The 25,992-nt window shown below is 45.9% G+C and overlaps 1 protein-coding gene across 2 annotated transcripts in view; it reads right to left on the reverse strand.

Moving 5' to 3' along the window:
- Positions 1–25,992, reverse strand: part of tbkbp1 (TBK1 binding protein 1) — a 135,230-nt gene that overhangs the window by 78,151 nt on the left and 31,087 nt on the right. For both annotated transcript variants that reach the window (XM_078529331.1, XM_078529332.1), the window contains exons 3-7: positions 24,456–24,575; positions 23,985–24,089; positions 16,562–16,712; positions 12,899–13,104; positions 12,187–12,242 (exon numbers count right to left, since the gene is read on the reverse strand). In XM_078529331.1, the coding sequence (XP_078385457.1) occupies positions 12,187–12,242; positions 12,899–13,104; positions 16,562–16,712; positions 23,985–24,089; positions 24,456–24,575 (638 nt within the window). The remainder of the gene's footprint in view (positions 1–12,186; positions 12,243–12,898; positions 13,105–16,561; positions 16,713–23,984; positions 24,090–24,455; positions 24,576–25,992) is intronic.

Genomic DNA, 25,992 nt, shown 5'->3' on the forward strand with positions numbered 1-25,992 from the left:
ACGCTGAGAGGTTGTTCCCGCTGGTCGGGGAATCCAAAACACGGGGGTGAGGGAATGGTCTCAGGATAAAGAGCCAATCATTTAGGATAAGATGAGGTGAAATTACTTCACTCAAATTACTTCACTGAATGGCTATACGACTTTTATAGTGACTAACAGGACAGGGCACCATCGTGAGAGGACTCAACTAGTGCACAAGTGCACACTGCAATAGGAGCAAATGGGAGGCTTGGGTGAGGCAGTGGTGTAGCGGTAATCACCTAGACTAGCAACCCAGGAGCCAGGCTTATGTTCTAGGGAAACATGGGTTCAAATATAAATTCCACTGATAGCAACCAGTGGAAATTAAATTCAATCAATAAATTTGGAATTAAAAAGCTAGTGTCAGTAATGGTGACCATGAAAGTATTGCTGTACAAACCCTTTTAGGGAAGGAAATCTGCTGTCCTTACCTGGCCTGGCCTACATGTGACTCCAAATCCATAGCAATGTGGTTGACTCCTAAGTGCCCTCCGAAATGGCCGAGCAAGACTCTCAGTTCAAGGGCAATTAGGGATAGGCAACAAATCCTGGCCTTGCCAGCAGCTCCCACATCCCACGAAAGAATAAAAAACAGTGAATGTTTAATACATTCAGGTGAAATTCTTTAGTCCATTGGTTAATAGAGGCAGATCACTTTGAATGTTGAAGGGATCCCAACTGCAAGCTTATTAGGCATCCCTACACTAATATTGAACCCCACTGTTCTGGCACAGCCGATGTTAAATGCTGATCTGCTCAAATTCCAAAGGGAAACTTGAAACAACTGCCACAACTTGTTTTGCAGTTTGTATAAATTTCAAGAGGCGTACCTTGAATTCAGTAGTAATAAGACCACCGAGTCTTATAGGTGTCTTACAAAACTAAATTAAACCTTTATTAATAGAAGAAATGATTTTAAGTGCACACATAGGCCAGAATCTTCGGGTTGGCAAGTGGGGGCAGGACCCATTCGCAGACGTGTAAAATGACGCACGGTGACATCGGGCGTGCGTCCCAACATCACCGCGCATCATTCAGGTCCTCAGTTCGGTGGGCGCGCACCAGAGTCAGCTGCGCACCTGCCGAACTGTCAAAGGCCTATTAAGGCCGTTTAAATATCAATTAAAATAATTAACTGAGCTGCCCGTCCAACCTTAAGGTTGGTGGGCAGGCGAAGAGCCCAGGCGGCCTTCGCATTTATCATTAAACCCTCATCCACGGGCGGGATGAGGTTTCATGAAGGTTTTAAAAATTTAATAAAAATTTTTGATAAAATTCATTGACATGTCCCAGCTCCTGTGGCACTTTCACACGAGGGGACACGTCTTAAAGATTTTTTTTTTCTTTACAACTTAATCTCCCTGAGGCAGCTCTGTGCCCTAGGGAGATTTCTGCACTGGGGAAGGCCCCGACTCAGCCTCCCCCACACCCCTGCCCGCACAGGGAGTGCTCAGCGCTTCCGGGCGCATGTCATACTGGGCGGGCCTTAATTGGCCATTAGATCTACAAATTACTATTATGATAACTTCTAAATCCCCTACTCAATCTAACTCCCAGTTACACTTTCATTAAGGCAACAGTAAGACACAGAGATTTTAAAAGACCCAGGCAAAGAAACACACAATATCCCTGAAACAGACGAGTTCAAAGTGAGTTTTATCTTCAGTTTTCTGTAGACAGCAGCTCGGGGTTTAGATGCTGGAGGCTTTTCACACTTGTTAGATGTGAGAATTCCTTCCCTTACACACAGCCTTCTCCCCTTTATCCATATTTTCCCCTCTGAATGCAAATTTCCATTGTTTCACTTTGTCTTTCGACCTTACTAATCTCTCTAATAATAAAAAATCTCTCATAGTACCAATATTACTAGTAATCTTTGGGGGAAAATAAACACACTGTTGCTTAACTTCTCCTGGATAGCTGACACATTTCACCCATCCTTTGAAAACAAGCTAGTCCGGTTTATTTAGAAATGCAAGTGTTCCCTTTACACCTACTTAACATTTCAAACCTGGTTTATCTTCTAATACATCAAAACCTTCAGACCAGCTGTCTCTAAGTCAATTAAGGCCCACGCACAGGCATAGACCCATAGACACAGTCCCCACTATTACTCTACTTCACAATGAATTCCAATAACATTATTAAAATTATTATATCATCCTGACACCCATGTTATGACTTATTTCGTTAAAAGTCGCAGTCTAGTCAGTGAAAAGGTTGTATCAACTTAGAACAAGCTAAAGGACAATGACAGAATCCCATTACTATTCCAACTGCTACAATACAAGAAGACAAGACCACAAGAAATGGGAGCAGGAGTTGGCCATTCGGCCCATCGAGCCTGATCCGCCATTCAACATGATCATGGCTGATATTGGTCTTCAACTCCACTTTCCTGCCTGCTCCCCGTATCCCTCAATTCCCTGAGAGATCAAAAATGTTTCTATCTCGGTCTTAAATATATTCAATGACGGAGCGTCCACAACCCTCTGGGGTAGAGAGTTCCAAAGATTCACAAGCCTCTGGGTGAAGTAACTTCACCTCATCTCAGTCCTACATGACCGGGCCCTTATCCTGAGACTGTGCCCAACTCTACCCCCCCACCAAGCTTCTCCGTGTTTTAGACTCTCCGGCCAGTGGAAACAACCTCTCAGCGTCTCCCCTATCAAACCCCTTCAGAATCTGGATTGTTTCGATGAGATCGCCTCTCATTCTTCTAAACTCCAGAGGATATAGGCCCAATTCACTCATCCTCTCATCACAGAACAAGCCCCCCCTCATCCCAGGGACCAATTTAGTGAGCCTTCACTGTATTGCCTCCAATGCAAGTATATCCATCTTTAAATATGGAGACCAAAACTCCACACAGATTGTTGCAAGATTAAATAAGTTAAAAACTAAAGGCTGGCATAGTAGCGTGGTCCCTCTGGGGCAATACTGGCAGGTTACCCTCTCCTCAATGCACCACACTAAAGGTGCAAGGAGGAGAAGTGAAGCATCGAGTACTCTGTACGGTTTTGGTCTACCTACTTAAAAAAGGCGATAACTGCGTTAGAAGCAGTTCAGGGAATGTTCGCTCAAACGATTCTTGGGATGAAGGGGTTATCTTGTGAGGAAAGGTTGAGCAGGTTGGGCCAATACCCACTGGAGTTTAGAAGAATGAGAGGTGATCTTATTGAAACATATAAAATCCTGAGGGGACTTGACAGGGTGGATGCCGAGAGGATGTTTCCCCTTGTGGGTAAGTCTAGGACTAGGGGTCACTGTTTAAAAATTAGGGGTCTCCCATTTAAGACAGAGATGAGAAGAATTTTTTTCTCTCAGAGGGTTATGCGTCTGTAGAATTCTCTACCCCAGGGAGCAGTGGAGGCTGGGTCATTGGATATATTCAAGGCTGAGTTAGACAGGTTTTTGATCAACAAGGGAGTCAAGGGTTATGAGGGGGCAGACAGGAAAGTGGAGTTCTGAATAAGAATCATACTGACTCAAAATGTTAATTTTGTTTCTCTCTCCACAGACACTGCCAGACCTGCTGAGCTTCTCTAGCACTTTCTGTTTTTATTTCACTAAACTGAGGCCCTGTCTTCCATCGTGGGTGGATAGAAAAGGTCCCATGGCGCTATTTTGTAGAAGAGCGATGGAGGTATCTCCAGTCTCCTGGCCGGTATTTGTCCCTCAATCAACACCAAATTTAAAAAAAACACAGACTATCTGGTCGTTATTACATTGCTGTTTGTGGAGTCTCCCTGTGCACTATATTTCTCATATTGCAACAGAAACTGCACTTCAAGAGTGGCTGTAAAGCGATTCGACACATCCTAGGATTCATAACTCTCAAGGTTTCCTTGAGACAACAACCAGATCAGCCATGATTTTATCGAATCAGCTTGAAGGGCCTTATGGCCTACTCCTGCTCCTAGTTCTTTCGTTCTTGTGATTGAAAGAGGGACGATTTTTAAAAAAAGGAAGTCATGCTGCCTTCCCACTTTGTGTTATTATAAATCCTAATTAAAACCCATGCGGCCGCACCAAATGTCAATATTTTAGGAAGAAAATACAAAATGGAACAAGTTCAGCTGAAAGGCAAAGGAAGCCTAGTCCTGTCTGTGGACCGTTGGGTTAGTGGATAGAGGCACCACCCAAATAAAGCCCAGAGTATCCAACGTTCACTCCTCAATTGGCGCCGATCACAGCCAGGGGCAGCTAAAATGGGGCATCAGTAACCCAGGGTGACGTGCAGCAAGGTGGGCATCAACCTAGGGATCCTACTCACAATCCGAGACCAATGACCTCACCGGAAGCAGGAACAGTGAGAGGCCATTCAGCTCCTCAAGTCGGTTCCACCATTGAGTTAGATCATGGCTGACCCGCACCAGCCTTGGCAAACGTGGCTGGGTTCCACCCTTACGCCCTCAGCATTCCAACTGCCCACCGCAGACTCACTGCTAACAAGGTGCAGGGGCTACGGAGGAAAAGGCAGGAAACTGGCACTAAATTAAAGTGCTCGGAGAGCCGGTGCTGACACGATGGGCCGAATGGCCTCATTCCGCACCGTGACATTTCTGTGGTTCTGCGATTCAGCTCTGCTTCACAAAGCTTGGGAAAAGAGAGCTGATGTCTGTGCCCAGCGAGGATCAGGAGGGGGAGGGAGGAAATCGAGAGGAGCTAGACTGCTTCACCACTATTCACTGCTCAGTTTGTCCCTTGGATTAGCTCCAGCACAACAGAGGAAGCATCAAGAATTGATCTGGCTCCCTGATGGGTGCCATCAAAGGGGAAGGCAAACCAGAAGATTACTGAGATGAAAGGCAGGCTTAGGCAGCTCTGATAAACACAGAGCTCTTGCCACATTTCATGGTAGAAATGAATTGGAAAGTCATGAATGGGAGTTGGTACAGGGGCAGATGGGGGTGGTCACATGTACTTTGAAGCTACAGAGAATATTTCAGCCAAAAGAGATTCCACTGACACACAGAAACGCCTGCTCCATGTTAACCTGATTGGAAGGGATCATTTCGTTATCCAACACTCATAGGAAGCACTTCCCTAACACACACAGCTTGTGATTTTTATCAACTGACTAAGTATTAAACAGAAAGTCACAGACTAAATGCTGGCATTTTCCCAAGATGCATTACCCATATAAATTCTGTGGCTACAAGAGCAGGTCAGAGGCTAGGAATCCTACAGCGAGTAACTCACCTCATGATTCCCCAAAGCCTGTCCACCATCTACAAGACACAAGTCAGGAGTGTGATAGAATACTCCCCACTTGCCTGGATGAGTGCAGCTCCCACAACACTCAAGAAGCTTGACACCGTCCGAGACAAAGCAGCCCACTTTATTGGCACCACATCCACAAACATTCACTCCCTCCACCACCAATGCACAGTGGCAGCAGTGTGTACCATCTACAAGATGCACTGCGGAAACTCACCAAGGCTCCTTCAACAATAGCTTCCAAACCCCCGACCTCTACCACCTAGAGGGACAAGGGCAGCAGATACATGGGAACACCACCACCTGGAAGTTCCCCTCCAAGCCACTCACCATCCTGATTTGGAAATATATCGCCGTTCTTTCACTGTCGCTGGGTCAAAGCCCTGGAACTCCCTCCCTAACAGCACAGTGGGTGTACCTACACCACATGGACTGCAGCGGTTCAAGAAGGCAGCTCACCACCACCTTCTCAAGGGCAATTAGGGATGGGCAATAAATGCCGGCCCAGCCTGTGACGCCCACATCCCATGAATGAATAAAAAAAAATTCTGCAAGTGTCACTCCCTCCTGGGAATACTGGAATGATTCCTATCGTCCACAGTTGGTCTTATTTACACAATAATACAAGGAAGACTTTTGATTCTCTCTTTTCCTCTCCTAATTTAATAAATTAGAAAGAAATTCTTGCATTTATATAGCACCATTTACAACCTCAGGAGGCCCCAAAACACTTTCCAGTCAATAAAGTATTTTTGCAGTGTCATCACTGACGTAATATTGGAAACACGGCAGCCAAAATTTCACACAGCAAGATCCCGCAAACGGCAATGTGATGATGACCAGATAATATCTGGTTTGTGATAATGGTTGAGGGATAAATATTGGCCAAGGCACCAGGGAGAATGCCCCTGCTCTTCCCATGGAATCTTTTATGTCCACCTGAGAGCGCAGACAGGGGCTCCAGTTTGCCATCTCACCTCTGACAGTGCAGCACTCCCTCAGTGTTGCACTGAAGTGTCAACCTTGATTCTGAGCTCCTGTCTCTGGAATGGGGCTTGAAGCCAGTGCTATGCACTGACTGACAATAATCTAAAGAACACAGCAGTGTTCAGATGAGTAAGGGACAGCTGAAATCTGTTTTTTTTTAATGCGCATTACCCTGCGACAATCTCATGTACATTCACCGAGGGCAGAACAAATAGCGCACGTGCATGTGGATTAGAAATTAGCCAGCTGAACAAGTCTTAGATACCAGTCTTGTCCAATTTGTTAGTGACTAGTCACATGGACCCAATTGCATTTTTAATTCATAAATAAGAATTGGAGAATAGACACCATCATTAAGGCTCTGATCTCTAAACTCCCATTTTCATAGCACATGCAGGTGAACTCTAACCATTTTGGGCATAAAAGAGGAAAATGAAGATCAGAGTGTGCAAGTGTTTTTTGTTCATTGTGTGTGTTTTATTTTCTTGGTTGCTGTCAATGTGGTTTAACATGGATGAAAATGCTAGACTTCAGCAACATGGAAACACCAACAATATTGCACAGGGCAAGAAGCTCAACCAATCAGAACTGCTCCTGGCCAGCAGCTGACAGCAAATCCAACCAATAGCGGACATCTCCAACAGGGCAACAGGCAAGGGGCATCCAATCATGAAGCAGGGAGTGAGGGTCTAGATGGAGAGCAAGGTTCATATGGAGGGCGACTAATGAAGGTTCTGGAGAGCGGGGGAAGGGTTTCTGAAGGGTGAATGGGGGTGTTGTCCGGAGAGAGAGGTGGAGGGGTCTGGAGAGAGGGGGGGAGTAGGGAGGGGCCAGAGAGTGGCGGTGCCTGGAGGGAGAAGTTGAGGGTCAGGAGGCAGAACTGGAGGGAAAGGCAGGGAGATCTGGAGAGTGGGGGGTGTAGAGGAAGAGGTGAGGGGGTCTGGAGGGTGAGGTGGGGGATCTAGAGAGGGAGGCTGGGGGTCTGGAAAGTGGAGTGTTTAAAAGGGAGAACAAGTTAGTCAGGCACATCTTATTTGAGTTAATATTCTCAGCAATCACGATTAGAGTCAATGTAAAACTGATGCACAGAAACTCAAAAGCAACCACAGAAATTAGCCATATTGTCTAAGATATCGATTCATCCAGTCACTGTCTGTGTTTCCCGAAATCTGCCTCCTACAAGCTCCCAGAGCAGATGCGTCTAGTCTTGACATTGTTACAGTCGAATTTTCCTGTAGGAGTCACTGACACAGCTTCTTTAACAAAGAGAAACACTCCAGATATCTTCAGGCATTTCACAAACCACTCGAGTTCAAATTCAACCTCAGGCTGATAAACAACCAACAGTTTCCCTGCCACCACTTCCTGATTCATCGGGCCTGCTCGTGGTTCCCTACACTTTGGCATCTCAATTTGGATAAAAGATAATTCACAAAGACGTACCTGCACCTGCTGTACTCCAGCCTGCGTCGTTCTCAGAAGCAAAGGAGATACTTAGGCCAACCCCTAACACTCAGCAGAGACTCCTCAGCACTCACAACTCCTCCTCCCTAGCACCTCTGAAAAAATGTGTTCCTTTTACTTTGCAAAAGATATTTGCCTTCACTCCCTGAGTGCTCCATCATTCCAGTTTTAAGCAGCTTATATCAGATTGTTTCTTTTCTTGGTTGTCTGATATGAAACTTTGTCAAGAGTACTGAGGGAGCAATCGTTAATCCCGAAACTAGCCACAGTCTTTTCATGTGTCACCTCGAACCCTTCCACTGAGTTTCACCACAAGAGGAAGAAGGGTATGAGTAGCTGATAGACTTGTTAGAGTGCGAATCTCACTTCCCTGAGCTCTGAGCCATTACATTTCAAATGTCTCAGCTTCATGTCTTGATTGGCACCCCAATCATCACCTTAAGCATTCGCTCCCTCCACCACTGACGCACAGTGGCAGCAGTGTGTGTACCATCTACAAGATGCACTACAGAAACTCACCAAGGCTCCTTTGACAGCACCTTCCAAACCCCCAACCTCTACGACTTAGAAGGACAAGGGCAGCAGACACATGGGAGCACCACCACCTGGAAGTTCCCCTCCAAGGCACACACCATCCTGACTTGGAAATATATCGCCGTTCCTTCACTGTGGCTGGGTCAAAATCCTGGAACTCCCTCCCTAACAGCGCTGTGGGTGTACCAACACCACATGGACTGCAGCGGTTCAAGAAGGCAGCTCACCACCACCTTCTCAAGGGCAGTTAGGGATGGGCAATAAATGTTGGTCTAGTCAGCGATGCTCACATCCTATAAATGAATAAATAAGTCTTTTTTTTTTAAAAAACTAACCTGTCTCAGAAGTCATGCCAAGAATCGACAGTCCAAACACCTCCAGCTGATCACTCGCTGCTGGTGAGGTCCAGTGGGCACAACAGGCAGGGACACTAATCTACGTAAACTCACAAGCCACATACTGCTGACCCAGTCACTGTACGGCGCACCATTCACCTCCCTCTTGGCCAGGTGTTCAAGGCTTGTTGCAGATTTTGACAGGTTGCTTCTCATGGCCAAGGATTAGCATGATCTCTGGCTAGGCTGCAGGGCAGGGAGACACCACCTTCACGCCTGTGACTCATCAGCTGGTGAGCTTCCAGCTTCCTTGGTGCCTCAAAGGCTCAGCGGACACAGTCATGAGAGGATGCAGAGACAGGCTGGTGGATGGGATTTTGTCAGACTGACAGGAGAGAGCAGAAGGGCTGGTTGCAGCCTTGCTCATTTCTGATCCTATTTCCTCAGTTACTCTTTCAAAAAGATTGAGGTAAGAGACATTGTTCAGCAGAGCGGAGGGAGCCTGATCCTGCATCTATCCTTCTGACAGTTTGCTTGATAAATAAAAGTACCTTTCACAACATCAGGTATATCCCAAGTTTACAGCTGACAAGGTATAGTTACTGTTGTAAAATAAGCTAATTTGTGCAAACATAAACTCCAACTTTAACTTCAGAACACCAAATTTTCTACTGTTGAACCCTATAATGTTTTCTAATCTTATTTAGAAGCCCATTTTAAATAAAAGATTTCCTTTATTAGCAAAATAATTAACTGTCCAAAACAAAAACAAAAATAAAAATACCTGGAAAAACTCAGCAGGTCTGATAGCATCTGCGGAGAGGAACACAGTTAATGTTTCGAGTCCGTGTGACTCTTCACCAGAACAGATTAACTGTCCAAACTAGCTGTGATGATTTAGGACCAAGCATTACTACAGTGTACATTTAATTCAAAGATGCTCCATTCAAATTATCTGATAACTCATTCATTTGGCACTTTGCTGTGGTATTTACAATGCTTGATTCAAATTATTGCATGATTTAAGCACAGAAATGATTCAATGGGGTATGCTGTAATGACCTGATAGAATCACAAGGGGGCAGCTTAGTCCCAGGAACAGTGAAGCAATCAGCGTACAATGGGGCTGGTGAATTGACAAGGGATTTTCTCTGCTTATCTATTTCTCCCCACCGCTCTAAAACCGGTGGCCAGTCAGTTTTTGGATAAGGTGTTAAATCGAGGCCCTGTCTACCCTTTCATAGTCACTGGACTAGTATTCCAGAGACAACAGGGTAATGCTCTGGGGACCCAGGTTCGAATCCCACCACGGCAGATGGTGAAATGTGAATCCAATAAAAATCTGGAATTGAAGGTCTGATGATGACGCGAAACTATTATCATTAAGGCCCATCTGGTTCACTAATGCCCTTTAGGGAAGGAAATCTGCCTCCATGTGACTCCAGGTCCACAGCAATGTGGCTGGCTCTTAACAAGGGCAATTAGGGATGGGCAATAAATGCTGGCCTAGCTAGCGACACCCATGAATAAATCAAAAAAGAGAGAGAACGTACAATAATAGAAACAGAAGGAGGCCATTCGGCCCCTCAAGCCTGCTCCACCATTCAAAAAGATCAAGACTGATCTGTTTGTGTTTCGAATTCCAGTCATTAAGCAGAATAACATCAATGCCTTAGGGGCAGGTGGGAATGAGGGAGGAAACAATAGAAGCAAATGCTGATCAGGTGAAATTAAATAGTGTTTCCGGGTGTCCCCACAGACTGCAGCAGAGCTCCGAAAAGCTTGAGATTTTGAGTGGGTGGCTGCTGATGAGATCATCCCCGAGAACATTGTGACCTAGCGAGTGAGCGTTGTTGGGGCTCCTAATGATAGTCACGCTGCATCAACGCAGTGGGGCTCCTAATGATAGTCACGCTGCATCAACGCAGTGGGGCTCCTAATGACAGGCACGCTGCATCAACACAGTGGGGCTCCTAATGATGGGCACGCTGCATCAACACAGTGGGGCTCCTAATGACAGGCACGTTGCATCAACACAGTGGGGCTCCTAATGATGGGCACGCTGCATCAACACAGTGGGGCTCCTAATGATAGTCACGCTGCATCAACACAGTGGGGCTCCTAATGACAGGCACGCTGCATCAACACAGTGGAGCTCCTAATGACAGGCACGCTGCAGTAATACAGTGGGGCTCCTGAACAAGTGCTCTTCACACCGATTCCTTATTCTCCTAGTCGTCCCTCAACAGAGCTGTCTGTGGTGTCTCAGCCAACTGCCCTACTTACTCCGCTGCTGGGACCCGGGATAAGGCTCCTGCCCTCTTGACCCAGGGACAACCTCCTCTGCCTCGTGACCCCTGGAACAACTTCAAGTTTAATTTGAATTCCGTGTGCAGATGAGACATTGTTCAGTGAGAAATGCACAACCTCAGACAAAAGGGTGCAGCCCTTCTGAGAAAAGCACTTGGAAATTTGTACGCCCAAGAATTCACATTGAAACGTGCCCTAATAGTAGGGGTGGCCATAAACAGCTACTAGCTTGGTGGTAAGGGGTGGATTTGCCAGATTTTAGTCTCCAGGCCCACTCGGTCCATTATATTAGCACTGGTTAGGTCTGGATGTCAGGCAAGGATGGGCTTGGTTGGCTGCAGTAAAACCATCTGCACTTGGCGAGGGTAAGAATGAAACAATTATCAGCCAGGGTCTGATGCTCGATGGCCATCACTAGGAAATGCACAAGTGGACTAGGGTACGATAGGGCAGTGGTTATGTTACAGGTCAGTAATCCACAGAATCATGAATTCAAATCCTGCTATGACGGTTTAAAAACCATGAAAATGAACAGCCTGGCGTCTGTAAAAGGTGGTCAGGAAGCTTGTTAGATTGTCATAAAAACCCAGTTTGTTCACTGGTGTCCTTTAGAGTAGAACACCTGCCATCCTTTCCCAGTCTGGCCTATCTCTGACTCCAGTCCAACACTAATGTTAATTCCATCCCTCCTGCTGAGGGTGGAAGCCCGACACTCACCTACTTAAGGCTGCCCGGAGTGCGTGTTGTTTAATGTTGGTCAGCTTGGGACTGACGTTTCCACCAGGGGGCGGGGGAGAAGCAGTAAACCCTCCCGCCACCCACCCACCCGTTAAATTCAGCCCTCCGTAAAGATTGGCTCCAGTTCTATCCTTCACCAACGGCTATCCAAATTTTAACTTCCCTCTGAAGTGAGTCAAGAAAAGCAGTTGTATCAAACTGTCCATAGCCAGAGTGGGACATCAAATGCCAGGGAAGCCCTCAGCCTGAGACTGAGTTAAAAAGAAAATATGGCCATTGGGTTAGTCTGCAGAGGCATCAATTCTCCTTGATTCGGAACAGGCTCAGCTGTGATGCCCCTGTGGTTCAATAGCCCCGCTGCATTTTACAGTCTATGCCAGTTGCTTGAGGCACCAGATGGCAATCCAATGCCTCTTTCACAGCATGGGTGTCTCATGGTTAATAAATGCCAGCCTTGCCAACGAACAAATAACTTTTTTTTAAAAAAGAAAGTACAAAGGGAACATTCAAAGAATTAAGAAAAGCAGGTCAGAGAGGAGAAGTATGGATGGAGGCATTCAGATTAAACACTTACTGCTCTTCTTCTGTACTCTTTATCCACTCCATGTCATTGGGGTCACAGGTCAGTTCCTGGGGGTGGGGAGAGGGAGGGAGAGCAGACAATGAGAACTGAAACGACTGATTGATGGAGGGAAAAGATCAGGGCAATTTTAACACTGTTCCTTTGATCTACTTCTCCCCTTCAATTTCCACCGGTGACATTCTAGCCATGGTTCAGTGCTGCTCCTGTTTAAACCATTGCCCGTTGTGTGAATCCCACGAGGGGTTCAACCAACGCTGCATCTGCAGGAGCTGAGAGTCGGCACTTTGAGCAGGACATCTTTGTTAAGGAGCCTGATTAGCACAAAGCTTCCATTCTAGCTGGAGGTGCATCGATCCATTGGGAGAGTGGCAGCAGAGCGGCGTAATGCACATTGTTTAGTTTACATTATGGTTGTATAAATGTATCAAAATCTTAGCAAATAAATCAACATCCACATTTATAATGAGAACTGGCTTTATAAACTATCCATATTGCTGGCACAGTGAGAAGGCTCTGCAGCCCCCAGGCCCTAATGCCACCTACACTTTTAGATCTAAATAACAATGCTAACTCAACACAAACTGGGATTCACACCTCTCCCCCCACCCCCCCCCAAACCCCTCCTTGTTTCTTTGGCTCAGGTCCTCACCGCAAGAACCCCGTGGGTCACTTTTTGAGAAGGCGGCGGCTCCTCCCCACTGACCTGCGCGCAGCTTTCCTGCAGACTCTGCTGGCTCAGCTGGGACTGTAAGCGGTCGCACTCCTCTTTGTACTGTCTCTCCCGCCACTGGCAACTGTGCAGCACCCTCTGGAGTTCATCGACCTTCTCCTGTAGCCTCTGAGCTTCCAGCTCATCCAGTTGAGGATCCACCACCCTGCAGTCCTGCTGCCGCCTCAGACTCTCCAGCCCTGCAATCACAGAGCACGGGAACACCATCAGGATCAATGCACACCAAGCACACAACGTTCAATCACTTAACCCTTTGAATCAAATTATAAAGAAACTAAAGACAGCGATGGTCTGGTGAATTCTATTGACAGCCCTATTCCACATCAATTGTAGAATGGAATGTCAAGAGAAGGTCAATTCTATTGACATGTCTAAAAATATGTCCTGTAAGGAAGGAAATCTGCCATCTTTACCTGGTCTGGCCTACGTGTGACTCCAGGTCCACAGCAATGTGGTTGTCTCTTAACTGCCCTCTGAAATGGCTGAGCAAGCCACTCAGTTTCAAGGGCGATTAGGGATAGGTAACAAACGCTGGGCCTTTCCAGCGACGCCCACATCCCATGAATGAATAAAAAAGAAAAGTATAAATTATTTGAGCTATACAGTGCCACATATCATCAATCTGAAATGTTAACTCTCTTTCTCCCTTCACAGACGCTGCTGAGATTTTCCGGTATTTTCTGTTTTTATTTCAGATTATTGTGGTCAAATCCGGACACTTTAGGAAAGAAGTTAAGGCCTTGGCAAGGGTTCGAAAGGTCTATTAGAATGTTACCAGGAATGAGGGACTCCGGTTATATACAGGCTAGAAAAGCTGGGGTTGTTCTCTTTCTATGATGTATCATTTTATGATTCAATGATTAAAATAGACAATATCAAAAAGGCTGCCTGTTTATAAATGTCTCCCAATTTTCATTTTATTTTAATTCATTTATGGGATATGGGCATCACTGGTAAGGCCAGCATTTATTGCCCATCCCTAATCACCCTTGAGAAGGAGGGAAGGTGGTGGTGAGCTGCCTTCTTGAACCGCTGCAGACCACATGGTACAGGTACACCCACCGTGCTGTTAGAGAGGGAGTGCCAGGATTTTGACCCAGCCACAGTGAAGGAACAGCAGCGATACATTCCCAAGTCAGGATGGTGAGTGGCTTGGGGGGGATCTTGAATGTGGCGGTGTTCCTATGCATTTGTTGCCGTTGTGATTCTAGGTGATAGTGGTCGCAGGTTTGGAAGGTGCTGTCGAGGGAGCCTTGGCGAATTGCTACAATGCATCTATCGCAGTCAAGACAAGTAACCAGGAATGGTAATCGGGCCTGACCTTTATGCCTCTCATTAATCCAGAGTTATTGAGGCTTAACACCAAGTGTGGTGTCACACACAAGTTCGTGTGACACCACCACCACAACAGAGATAAACTTTAACCCATTCAGCAGGAAACCAAACATAAGAATATAAGAAATAGGAACAGGAGGAGGCCATTTGGCCTATTGAGCCTCCTTCACCATTCAATAACATCGTGGTTGATCTTAACTCCACCATCCCACAATATCCCAATACCCTTTGATTCCCTAAGTATCCAAAAATCTACCGCTCTCCAACTTGAATATACTCAACAACCGAACAGATCAGCTTTAATGTCGAGTTTATGTCCTGCACAACAGCAGCAACAACTTCCATTTCTATAGAGCTTTTAATGTAGTAAAACAGCCCAATTTGACACTGAGCTACATAAGGAGATATACAGACAGCTAATCACCAGCTTGTTCAAAACGAGGAGCGTCTTATTGGCTGAGAGAGAGGAAGAGAGGCTGAGAGGTTTAGGGAGGGAATTGCAGGGATTTGGGCCTGGACAGCTGAAGGCATGGCCGACAATGGTGGAGCGATTAAAATCTGGGATGCTCAAGAGGCCAGAATTGGAGGAGTGCAGATCCCTCGAAGGGCTGTGGCTGGGGAGATTAAGATCGAGAGCGAGGAAATGTGCCCGAGATATTGCATCTTGCTGGCCAGTTTCCCACTTGGCAAGATGGGTTAAAATTGTATGCAAGATAACTCAGCACAGGTCAGCTCGGGACCTCACTGGCTTCTGAAGCCCAAGTGCAACACAGGGCAGTACATTCAGCAAAGGAGCCAATGACGTGCTTTCCTCAGTCACCGACCACCCTTGTTAAAAAATGCACAATACAATAAATGAAACCCCAAAGTTGTTTCTCAGTTTAATCGTAAGTTGCAACTTAGAACCGCACCATTCAGCCCAACCTCTCGGTGCTAGCAGTCACCCTCTACATGAGCAGGTAGTTCAGCTCATGGGCAGGCATGAATCTGCTCACATGCTCCTCACCCCCCCATATTGAAAATGGAAAAATACTGAACAATTATTGTACAGCATGATGTGTGCTCTGGTGTTTGTTCCAAGACATCGGAGATCACAGGTTAATATAGAGACACAAAGGCACAGAAAGAGGCCATTCAGGCTAACCAGCCCACGCAGCGGTTTACGTCCCACTCAACCATCTCTCATTCCTCCCCATTTCACTCTATCAGCATTAACCTCTATTTTCCTACACATGCTTATCAATTTCCCCTTGAATTCCTTGGTATGATACATCTCAGCTCTGAGCCACAAGGTTCTATTCCAGGGCTTCAGCATAAAAAAAAATCAAGGCTAACAGCCCAGTGTAATACTGTAGGGGTGTTACATTGTTAAAGGTGCTGTCTTTCAGATGAGACCTTAAACCAAAGGCCTATCTGCCTACTTGGGTGGATATAAAAGATCCCATGATGCTGTTTTGAAGAGCAGAGGAGTTATCCATGGCCAATATCTATCCCTCAATTAACGTCACAAAAACAGATTATCTGGTCATTATCACATTGCTACTTGTGGGAGTTTGCTGTGCCCAATTTGGCTGCCACATTTTCTACATTACATCAGTGACTACACTTCATATGTGTTTCATTGGCTGTAAAGCACTTTGAGATGTCCAGTGTTCGTGAAAAGCATTTTATAAGTGTAAGTTTTTTTCTTTAACTTCCTGTCATAGCACGTTCCACATTCTCATCACTCTCTGGGTACAAGATTTCTTCTGAATTCCCAATTGGATTTCTTGATGACTATCTTATGTTAACAGGATCCAAGCCAGTTGGAGAAGCCAAAACCAACACACAGGGCTTATCTTTATCAAGAGAGTTTATTTTCTTTGTTCAGTCTCACAGCTCTCCTCCCACACCCAGTGTCCCAGCTATCTCCTTTTTATGTGTGCTTAAAGTACTTAATTAAACAATGCCCTTCACCTGTATATCCTAACAATATAACTAACATACCATTAACATCTTATATTGATGGCCTCTAGTTTTGCTCTTCCCCACAAGAACAGGTACCCTCTCTGTGTTTACTCTATCAAAATCCTTCCTAAATTTAAACACCTCTATTAAGTCACCTCTCAGAATTTCTCTCTACAGGAGAAGAGACCCTGCCTGTTCATCCTTCAAGATATCAAGCACCTAGGCTCTGCCAGTTAGTGCTTTGCTGCCTTTTAACGTGGGCTGTTATTCGATGAAGATTGTTCCTCACACATGCCTATCATGTCCCTGGGACCTATCGGGTGCTTTATGTACAAGGAGACAGTGGCACAATACCATAATGGCATCCACGCGTCGGGCTCAGCTGTATAATTTGCTCGTTTTTCGCCTGGAGCTGGTCATTGAGCATCTGAACTGAACTGTCCCTCAGCCTCAGGGCCTGTTCCAAACTCCGAATCGTGGCAACATGATCCTCGGCCAGGACCGTCTGTGGGGAGAAAAATAAAGTTACAGATCAGTGACAGGGAAACGATTGGTCTCAGTTGAAGGTACTGGCTTCTTAGCTGAGAGGAGGTCTTGTGGTGCAGTGGGCGGTGTCCCTGCCTCTGAGCCAGAAGCCCCTGGTTCGAGTCCCGCTCCAGGGCTCGATGGACATGAAAGGTGTGTTCATTATGGGATCAGATAGGTTGATTGTCAACCTGCAGATCCTTCCAACGTGCCTGTGGTAGGCAGTTAAAAGTGAGAGATTCCTGGTCAGCCATGCTTGATGTGGACTGGTGTCCTTTAAGCTATAGCCTCAGGCTGGTGACCTGTTCCAGGAAAAACAAGCCAAGGGAAACTAAAGTGTGTGTCAATTGTCCGGCTCCTGCGTCCCTAGGCATGGGAAGTCTTCCTGGCTGACTGGATTAAACACTATTTTGCTTTATGTTGTTAACCTGAATTTCACCATTCACCCTCCTCCTCCTCTACTGAGCTTTTGCAGAGTTAGTTCCATTGATACTGGCAGCCCTCCAAGAAGCTTGTCTCAGCGAATGCCCTTCCTGCATTTTTAAAAATTCATTCCTGATATGGGTGTCGCTGGCAAGGCCAAAATTTATTACACATCTCTAGTTACCCTTGAAGTTCTAGGTGATGGGCCTCCTTCTGGAACCACTGCTGTCCATGTGCTGAAGTGTTGTTAGGTAGTGAGCTCCAGGACCATGGCCCAGGTTACACTGAAGGAACAATGATAAATGCCCATGTCAGGCGATGTGTGACTTGAAGGGAACCCATGCACCCACTGCCCAGGTCCTTCTTGGTCACAGAGATTGCAGGCTTGGGATGATAAATTAAACCCAGGCCTCATCTGCCGTCTCAGGTGGATGTAAACAATCCCAAAGCACTATTTATGGAAAAGGCAGGGGAGTTCTCCCTGGTTCCCTGACCAATATTTATTATTCAGCTAACATCCCTAAAAATAGACGATCCGATTATTATCATATTGCTGTTTGTGGGATCTTGCTGTGCAGAAATTGGCTACTGCATTTGTTACGTTACAACAATGGTTACACTTCCAAAGTAATTTGTTGGTTGTAAAACATCTGGGATGACATGAAAGGCACTTGATAAACATAAATCCTTTCTGTTTACTCATGGGAACTCAAGAGTGTGCTCTAAAAGGTGCAACATGCCTTTCATGGATTCTCGACCATTGCAAGGAAACTATATCCCATTTAACATGCCAAAGCTGTGGGCTGAATTTTGCCGTTGGCAAGCAGGGGGCGGGGCCCACTCGCCGATGGGTAAAATGACGCAGGATGACGTTGGGCAGAACCCCCGACGTCACCGCGCCCCATTTAAATCTTCAGGAAGGCGGGGGCACAGCGAAATCAGCTGCGGGCCTGCCGACCTGTCACTGGCCAATTGAGACCATTGACAGGATCATTGAAACAATTAAAGGACCTGCCTGTCCAACCTGAAGGTTGGCGGGTCGGCCAGGAGCCCCAGCGGGCAATAGAAAAAACTAGCGGCGGGATGAGGTTTCATGTAGGGATTTAAAAAGTTTAATAAAGTTTTAGTGTAAATTATGAACATGTCCCATCTCATGAGGGGGACAAGTTAAGGATTTTTTTTTTCTATTTTTAACATTTTTAAAACTGTCAGCAATCTCCCTGAGGCAGCACTTAGCCTCAGGGGGATGTGCGCACTTTCGTGCGCATGTGTGAAAGAGCGCACTCTCGCTTTTAGGGAATTCCCCCCCCCCGGCCTGCATAGGGGGTTCCTGCCGGACATCATGCTGGGCAGGCCTTAATTGGCCCGCCCACGTAAAATGGCGGTGCCCCTGCTTCTCCGGCGGGGATTGGCTCCCCACCCGCCGGAGATCGGGTCGGGCCCGCCCGCCCGACAGGCAGAAAATTCTGCCCTGTATCTTAAAAATGGAAAATAAAGAATTGCATTTATGGAGCACTCTTCACGACCACTGGACATCTCAAAGCACCTGACAGCCAATTAAGTGCTTTTGAAGTGTAGTCACTGTTGTAATGTGGGAAACACAGCAGCCAATTTGTGCACAGCAAACTCTTACAAACGGCAATGTGATAATGACCAGATAATCTGTGTTTTTGTGATGTCGACTGAGGGATAAATATTGGCCAGGGTACCAGAGGTAACGCCTCTGCCCTTCTTTGAAATAGCGTCACGGGATTTTTTACATCCACCCGAACAAGTAAATGGGGCCTCGGTTTAACATCCCATCCGAAAGTCAGCACCTCTGACAGTGCAGTGCTCCCTCAGTACTGCACCAGAGTGTCAGTCTTAATTTTTCTGCTCAAGCCCTGGGGTGGGACTAGAACCTTGAACCTTGTGATTCCGATGTGCAACTGAGCTGCGGCTGAAACAAGGTAAAGTTTGCCTCGCACTGGGAGCTGGGTGTACCTCGGAGGTCACAACCCTTTTACTCCCCACTGGCTTTCCATTTCTAGCATTTTCCCCTGCACTGTAGGCTGTGCAGTCTCAAAGGAAATCACTGCTGGTAGCTATAGTCAGAGCACTGTCATGCGTGCACAGATCCGTAGTGCAGGGGGAGCCATCCAAAAGGCCTGAGTGAGAGCTGTAACATCCCAAAAAAAAAATCACTTTGATGTGAGGTGCAACGTACCAGAGACCCCATTTCTAAACCCTTTCTGAAAAAATTCCTGTTCTATCGGCCGTGGATCGCCCGACATCAGTTTCTCTGAGAGGGAATAGTCAGGAACCACGAGGCTTAATCTTTAAAGCAGGTTAGCTTCAAATCCCAGCCTGCATTGGGCTGGCAGGATATACGCTCGATGCTCTGAAACAATTTGTCCCAAAACCCCTCCAGCATCAGCTGCTAAAAATAGACCTACTAGAGGAAAAGAATTCTCACGTATGCTTCTATCGTGGACTAAAGCCAAGAAGAAAAACTGAGAGTGTTGTAAATCAAATTGAATTTTAAAAAAAGGAAAAGCTTGAACTTTTCCATCTTTTGAACATAATATATTAATCTGCAACCCCCCCAACTCTTCACCTTATCAGATGTCGACTATCCTGCAATGTACTTTTCAAGCATGTTCTGTACAACATAAAATGCAGCACTATTTATCCCTTAGCAACCTTTATTGATGATTGCAAAAGGCCACATTTATTGATCATTAGGGCTGCCAGTCCTCCAGGATTGGCCTGGAGGCCACAGGCGTTAATGAGGGAGTTAAAGAGGGAAAACGTTTTTAGGCAGCGAATGGTTAGGGTCTGGAATGCGCTGCCTGAAAGCGTGGTGGAGGCAGGTTCAATCGTGGTTTTCAATAGGGAACTGGGTAATTAGCTGAAGAGGGGGGAAAAAAATTTCAAGGCTGCTGGGAAAAGGTGGGGGGGAGTGGAATGAGCCGAGTAGCGCTGGCAGAGAGCCAGCATGGAGATGAAGGGCCAAATGGCCTCCTTCTGTGCTGTAACCATTCTATGACCATATGATTCCAGACAGTGCTGCTCGCAACCTGAGAGAAAAATCAGAGAGAAATTCGAAAATTGTGTTTTTAGAAGCACTTTCTTTGAACACTTCTGTTTATTAATTATAGAGGTATTAGATGTGGGGAGGAAAGGCTTTTTGACTGACAGTCAGGCATCAACCAATCAAGTAGTAGAGAATTTACTCACTTTCTGACTGGTGGAGGTAGGCGGCATGCCATAATAATGGATATGTTGGGCAAGCAGTGTGGGTGCGGGCTGGGTGCTTGGAGGCAGGAGGTCATGTGATGAATCCTCCAGGAATATGTCCAACCAGAGTTGGGAACCTGAATAAATACTGTGGCCACAACAGCAGGTCAGAGGCTAGAAATCCTGTAACGAATAACTCACCTCCTGACTCCCCAAAGCCTGTCCACCATCTGCAAGGCACAAGCCAGCAGTGTGATGGAATACTCTCAACTTGCCTGGATGAGTGCAGCCCCCACAGCACTCAAGAAGCTTGACACTGTCAGGGCAAAACAGCCCACTTGATTGGCACCCCTTCCACAAATATTCACTTCTTCCACCACCGATGCACAATGACAGCAGTGTGTACCACCTACAAGATGCACTGCAGGAATTCACCAAGGCTCCTTAGACAGCACTTTCCAAATGCACAACCACCACCATCTAGAAGGACAAAGGCAGTAGATAGATGGGAACACCACCACCTGGAAATTCCCATCCAAGTCACTCACCATCCTGGCTTGGAAATATATCACCGTTCCTTCACTGTCGCTGGGTCAAAGTCCTATAACTCTCTCCCTAACAGCACTGTGGGTGTACCTACACCACATGGACCACAGCGGTTCAAGAAGGCAGCTCACCACCACCTTCTCAAGGGCAACTAGGGATGGGCAATAAATACTGGCCCAGCCAGCGAAGCCCACATCCCATGAACGAATAAAAAAAGAAATAATGATTGCAGTTTGCTTTTTATAGTTGAATGGTTTTCTGGGCCATGTCAAAGGGCATTAAGGGTCAATCACCTAGATTGGGAGGGGAGTCACATGTTGGCCAGACTAGGTAGGGATCACAGATCCTCTTCCCCGAAGGACATTTATTGAGTCAGGTTTTGGTAATTTTTCCGATGCCAGCCCACAAATTGCCCAGGTTGCCACAGCAACACCAGACCTCACAATCCCTGAGGTCTTAGACACATATTCACAGTGAGGACTGGGTGCCACATCAATACATGTCCTGCGACCTGAGCTTGTCAGTGGTCCCCGCCGTCAATGCTATGTGTCTGATCGGAACCGGTATTACTCTTTCTGCACATCCATCTTTTGGCAAGGTGGAGCTTTAAATCCTAACAGCATTTCATCAAACATCACCCCCCGAGGAATATGTGCAGTGCCGCAGCAACCTTTACAATTCTTCTCCGTGCTAATTTTAACTTCTCCCTATTGATGTCCAAACCAGTAATCAAAAGAACTCCCTGTTTTTGTTTAAAGGCATTTTTCCTCACTGCAGTTTTATGAACTGTACACTGCACATACTCAAAAATAAACCCTTCAGATCACTTTGAAGAATTACCAATACATTAGGACCAATTCCAGGTTCCCAGCAGGGATCGTGGCCTGTGATTTTCAGCACATTCATTTTGAGGCTCAGGAATGATTGGCTGTGAGAGTCTGTGATATCCACCAATGTGGCCCCTGGGAACCCAGGATCAGCTGCTGAAACACTATTTTACAGAGGTGATAAAGAATCGAAGGTGCTTCTTGAAGCATCCCCTTCATTATGACTCAGTTACTAAGGAGCTGCCTCCTGACAAGCTATGTCAAACAAACCAGGAACTTCCCCCATTCAACCTCTGCTCTGTGCTGATACTACATTCGGCTCTCGGTGCCTCAGGATTAAACTCAGAAGACTTCTCATGTCTAGAGACACACATGACAGACAAAGCACATGCTTACACCTATTTTCCATAGCTCGCTTTTGCAGGAGCAGGTTGCTAAGTTGCAATCAGAGGCTATGGGAAGGGGGTTGGGAGGATGCCACTCCACATCAAGCATGGCTGACCAGGAAACTCTCTCGCTCTTACAACCTTCCATTGGTGCGTTGTAGGATGTACAGGCTAACAATTAACTTGTTTGGGCTGCATTATCAACACACTTTCCATGGCCATCAAGTCCTGGAGTGGGACTTGAACCTAGAGCTTCTAGTTCAGAGGCAGGGACGCTACCTACTGCACCACAAGATCTCCCTTCCGGACGCAGCAAGGAGAAAATATATGGTTTGGCCTCTTGACTGTTTTCTCTTTGTGGATTTTGGGTGGGGAGAGGTTCTGATGCCCACCGCAATTACATATTTATATCAAGTCTACAGTACAGAAGCTGGCCATTCGATCCAACTGACCTATGTTGGGCTTTATGCTCCATACAAGCCTTCTCCCACCTCTCCTCACCTCACCCCATCTGCATACCCTCTTTTCCATTCTCACTTAAGTGCTTGTCTAGCTTTCCTTTAAATGTATCCATGCCAGTTACTCAACTGTTCCACATTTTTACACCTCTTTAGGTAAAGGAGTTTCTATTGGATCACTAATGAAAATTATGAATGGCAATAGGCCCGATACAAAGCCCTTAGAAACACTCCTCATGCTTTTTAGTGCAGTAGGTTTGTAGTCGACCAATCCTTCAAAAAACTGGATTTATAACTGAGTGAGAGACAGTTCAACAACAAGGCGCAAAAATGTGTCCAGTTCTGGCTGGGCCATGTATAGACTGTCCGTGGACATGGTAAGAAGAAGAAGTTCAAATCCCACCATGGTAGTTAAATTCAGTTCTTTTTTAAAAAACTAGTATCCGTAAAAGTGACTATGAAGTTGTAAAGACACAATTGGTTCACGAACATTCTTTAGTGAAGGACTTCTACTGTCCTTCTCAAATCTGGCCTAAATGTGACTCCAGTCCCACACCACCAATGGTTGAAGGGAAGAAGGAATACTTGCATTTATGTGGCACCTTTCACAACCTCTGGATGTGTCAAAGCTCTTTACAGCCAATGAAGTACTTTTTGAAGTGAAGTTACTGTTGTGGTTGCTAAGTTGTACACAGCAAGCTCCCACAAACGATAAGGTGACAATGACCAGATATTCTGTTTCTGCGATGTTGGTTGAGAGAAAAATATTGGCCAGGGCATTATTCCTCCTCTAGAATAGTGCCATTGGATCTTTTATATCCACCTGAGAGGGTAAATGGAGCTCATCCGAAAGACTGCACCTCTGACACTGCAGCACTCCTTTTGTATTGCAATGAAGAGTCACCCTAGATCTTTGTGCTCAAAGCCTGGAGCTAGACTTGAACCCACAACCCTTCTGACTTAGAGGTTGAGAATCTTAACTGCCCACTCAAGTGGCCCAGCAGGTCACTCAATTTTATCAAACCCAGGCAGTTAGGGGTGAGCAATAAATGTCAGTCTTGCCAGTGATGCACATAGTCCCGAGAATGAATGAGAAAAAGCACCCAATGAAATTATCTGCCACTAATAATAAACCAGCACTTACATGATTTCAACCAGCGTCTATCAAATATAATAACTGTCCTGTAATCCGCGGGACCTCAATTTTTTTAACAGCTGATTAGGAAGGACGTTCTCGAACGCTTTTTGGAAGTCAAGGTATTAATCGTCCATCCATCATTCTATCCATTTCCTCAGCCAAACTACTAAACCAGGACCAATTCTTTTTGGGACAATGGGACAGTGCCAGAGATCAAAACCATAAATCAGCAGTAATTTGGATCAGAGACAATACCATTTCTTCCAGCTGCTGATGTAGGTCATCTTTCTCCGAGCGGATTTTCTCGTAAGCTTGAATGACCTCGTCCAGGTGATCCTCCCTTTCTTTACTGTCTCGAAGCTGAAAATTAATTAAAAATCATCATTTAATTGGTGGGGTACGTAAGGGAATCTATCAGGCTCAGGTGGGATTAGACTAGCTACGCAGAACTGTACTGAATCTGCGAGAAGCAGTCAAATTCCCTTCACCTTCTACTTGAAGTGAATACTTGTTTAAATAGTCATCCCAGGGAACATGGACATCGTTGGCAAGATCAGCATTTATCGTCCATCCCTAATTGCCCGAGTAGATGGTAGTGAGCCACCTTCTTGAACGGCTGCAGCTCAGGTGGCGTAGGGGACACCGACTGTGAGGAAAGGAGTTCCAGTTCAGTTTTCAGTTTACTGGTTTGCATGCCAGTCACGCCTTGTGAGATTCAACACAAACCTGATTTCTGAAGTGCTCCAGTTGTTCCCTCAGCCGGCTGTTCTCGTTTCTCAGCAATGTAACGTCGAGCAAGCTTTGGGGCGACTTCTTATCATCTGCAAATTCATTTGACAAGGAAAACTGGGAAATGAAGCACAACAAAAACGAGAAGAGAGGAGAGCAGAGTTAGGCATTACACCATAAGAACTTAAGAAATAGATGCAGGAGGAGGCCAATTGGCCCCTCGAGCCTGTTCTGCCACTCAAATAGATTGTGACCGATCTTCTACCTCAACCTCACTTTCCCACCTAATCTCCATTGCATCCAAAAATGTATCAATCCGTGCCTTGAATACACCAGGATAGGCTCAATGGGCCAAATGGCCTCCTCCTGTGCTGTAATAACCCTATGGCTCTATGACTTGACAACTGAGCATCCACTGACCTGTAGGGCAGAGAACTCCCAAGATCACATGTGGCCTTCTCCCGAATATTGTTCCTCCTGACCCCTACCCTACATTTATTCTTGCATATCTCATCCATGCATGTCTCATTCCCAGGTGCAGGAGCATATTCCAGCAAGGGTCACTGTACAGCAGTCAGATGTGGGAACTCTGATTGACATTTTTTCTCTCTCTTTTTCTCTCTCTCTCTCTTATTCCAACAGACTGAGAGCAACCTGCTCCTAGGCTGAGAACAGCTAGCTCAGAAAGAATCAAGGATCAGATCAGGCTCTTCCTAATCAATTCTAAACTTGCAACATTTTTACTGACTAAGATAAGATGTCTTATTAGAGCTGCTGATATTAAAGACAATTGTCCATCCCTAAAATCTTCCTGCACTCCCAGTCTCCTTTGCTCTGGCTCTGGCCATTCATACATGGCCCATGCTCACTACTGCTCCCCCCGCCACCACCCCCCATTGGCAGCTTAGGCATCTGTGCAGTGTTCAATGGTTCAACTTCCCTGTGTTTGATCATGTGAGTCTGGTAACTGATCTATGCTTACTGTGTTTGATTGGTTAAGCTTGGGTGTTGACAAAGCAAAGTTAATAGACACCAAGAAGCATCTGGAAGCTGCTAGAAGCATGAGAGAGTAGACATTTTAAGTATTATATAAAACTCTACAAATAAAGTTCCTGGAAATTCAGAAACTAGTGTCATCTCTGCATTGCTCTGAGGTAAAGTCTGACTAGATAACGGCACAGCTGTCAATGTGGGGCTGGCACAGAAGGAATTGGAGGAATGCAGAGATTTTTGAGAGGTTAAAGGAGGAGTTGGAGTAGGTTACAGACATAGGGAGGGGCAGGTCCATGGAGGGATTTGAACATGAGTATTAAAATTGAGCCATTGGTCAGACAGACACTACAATTGGAGCTCTGGTGAAGCAATTGGTATTTATACATTAGAATGCACATAGCTGAACTATAATAATTATTAATGGCTCTGGTCTACAGTTGCGTGAACTTGAGCCACTAGCACCCGTTTCTGTTCTCAGACAAATACATTTGTAAATTAAACATTTCAGTCTTGGTTTTGGTTCTTGGGCCAGCCTCACCCC

This window comes from Cetorhinus maximus, chromosome 25, assembly GCF_964194155.1.
Source record: "Cetorhinus maximus chromosome 25, sCetMax3.hap1.1, whole genome shotgun sequence".
Lineage (NCBI taxonomy): Eukaryota > Metazoa > Chordata > Chondrichthyes > Lamniformes > Cetorhinidae > Cetorhinus > Cetorhinus maximus.